Source organism: Myotis davidii, unplaced genomic scaffold, assembly GCF_000327345.1.
Source record: "Myotis davidii unplaced genomic scaffold, ASM32734v1 scaffold1577, whole genome shotgun sequence".
Lineage (NCBI taxonomy): Eukaryota > Metazoa > Chordata > Mammalia > Chiroptera > Vespertilionidae > Myotis > Myotis davidii.
The window spans coordinates 116,075-116,961 of NW_006288857.1; the positions used below are offsets into that span (position 1 = coordinate 116,075).

Consider the following 887-nt stretch of genomic DNA (forward strand, 5'->3'; position numbering starts at 1 on the left):
TGACACTCACACTACCCATACACCCTTCTACCCACATCCTGCTCTGTCCCTGACTCCCCCTCCCACGGCCACCACCCTGATTTGGCCCATCATCCTCTCTTGTCCCCCAGCTGTCTCGCTCGGCCCTTCCAATCCATTCTCCCTGCCACAGATGAGTGACCTCTTAAATAGGTACATCGGATCCTGTCATCCCCCCTCATAAAACTGTCCATCAGCTTCCCATTGCCCTGAGAACAAAACCCCAAACCCCATCTGGGGCCCACAGGCCCTGGGTGGTCCAGCCCCAGGGCCTAACCCTGGCCCTGTCTCCTCTTCACTGAGTTGGGGTCACACTGGCCAGCTTTATGATCTTCCCACTAAAACAGCTGGCTTGCACATCAGGAACCTTGTTCCCTCTGCCTGGACACACTTCCCCCAGCCTTTCCTTCTGTTCTTATCTAGCTTCTCGGATGCCCAGTTGACTTTCCACATCAGTCCCACGAGACTAGGGACACTTCTGCCTCGGTTCCCCTTTGCCCGGTCCGGTGCCTTCAACAGTGCCTGGCACACAGTAGGGACTCAATAAATAATTGTTGAATGCACAACGAAGGAGGCCTTGTCTGGGGACCCCCAGGGGAAGGAAACCAGAGTCCTCTGAGGACAATGTCCAGGGGCCCCCACGGGCACTTGGCTGCTGCGGCTGAGGGACCCGGCCTGTCAGAGGGACATGCTGGTGAGATTGTCCTGGCTCAAAAGTCCCTTCCGACCTACACCAGCCCCGTGACCACTGCCCCCAGCACCCCCACCGCCCCCACAGTATTCATGCAGCCTGTGCCGCAGCGTGACCAGGGCCGAGCCCAGGCAGGCACCGTTGGGCGCGTGGGGCCCGCCAGGCAGCTGGAGCAGCA

General features: G+C 59.4%; 1 protein-coding gene across 1 annotated transcript in view; it reads right to left on the reverse strand.

The window, feature by feature from the left end:
- Window positions 1–555: 555 nt before the first annotated feature.
- MEGF8 (multiple EGF like domains 8) overlaps window positions 556–887 on the reverse strand; it is a 42,468-nt gene continuing 42,136 nt past the window's right edge. Inside the window, exon 43 of the mRNA XM_006761081.2 lies at window positions 556–885. Within this exon, the coding sequence (XP_006761144.1) occupies window positions 697–885 (189 nt within the window). The 3' untranslated portion in view covers window positions 556–696. The remainder of the gene's footprint in view (window positions 886–887) is intronic.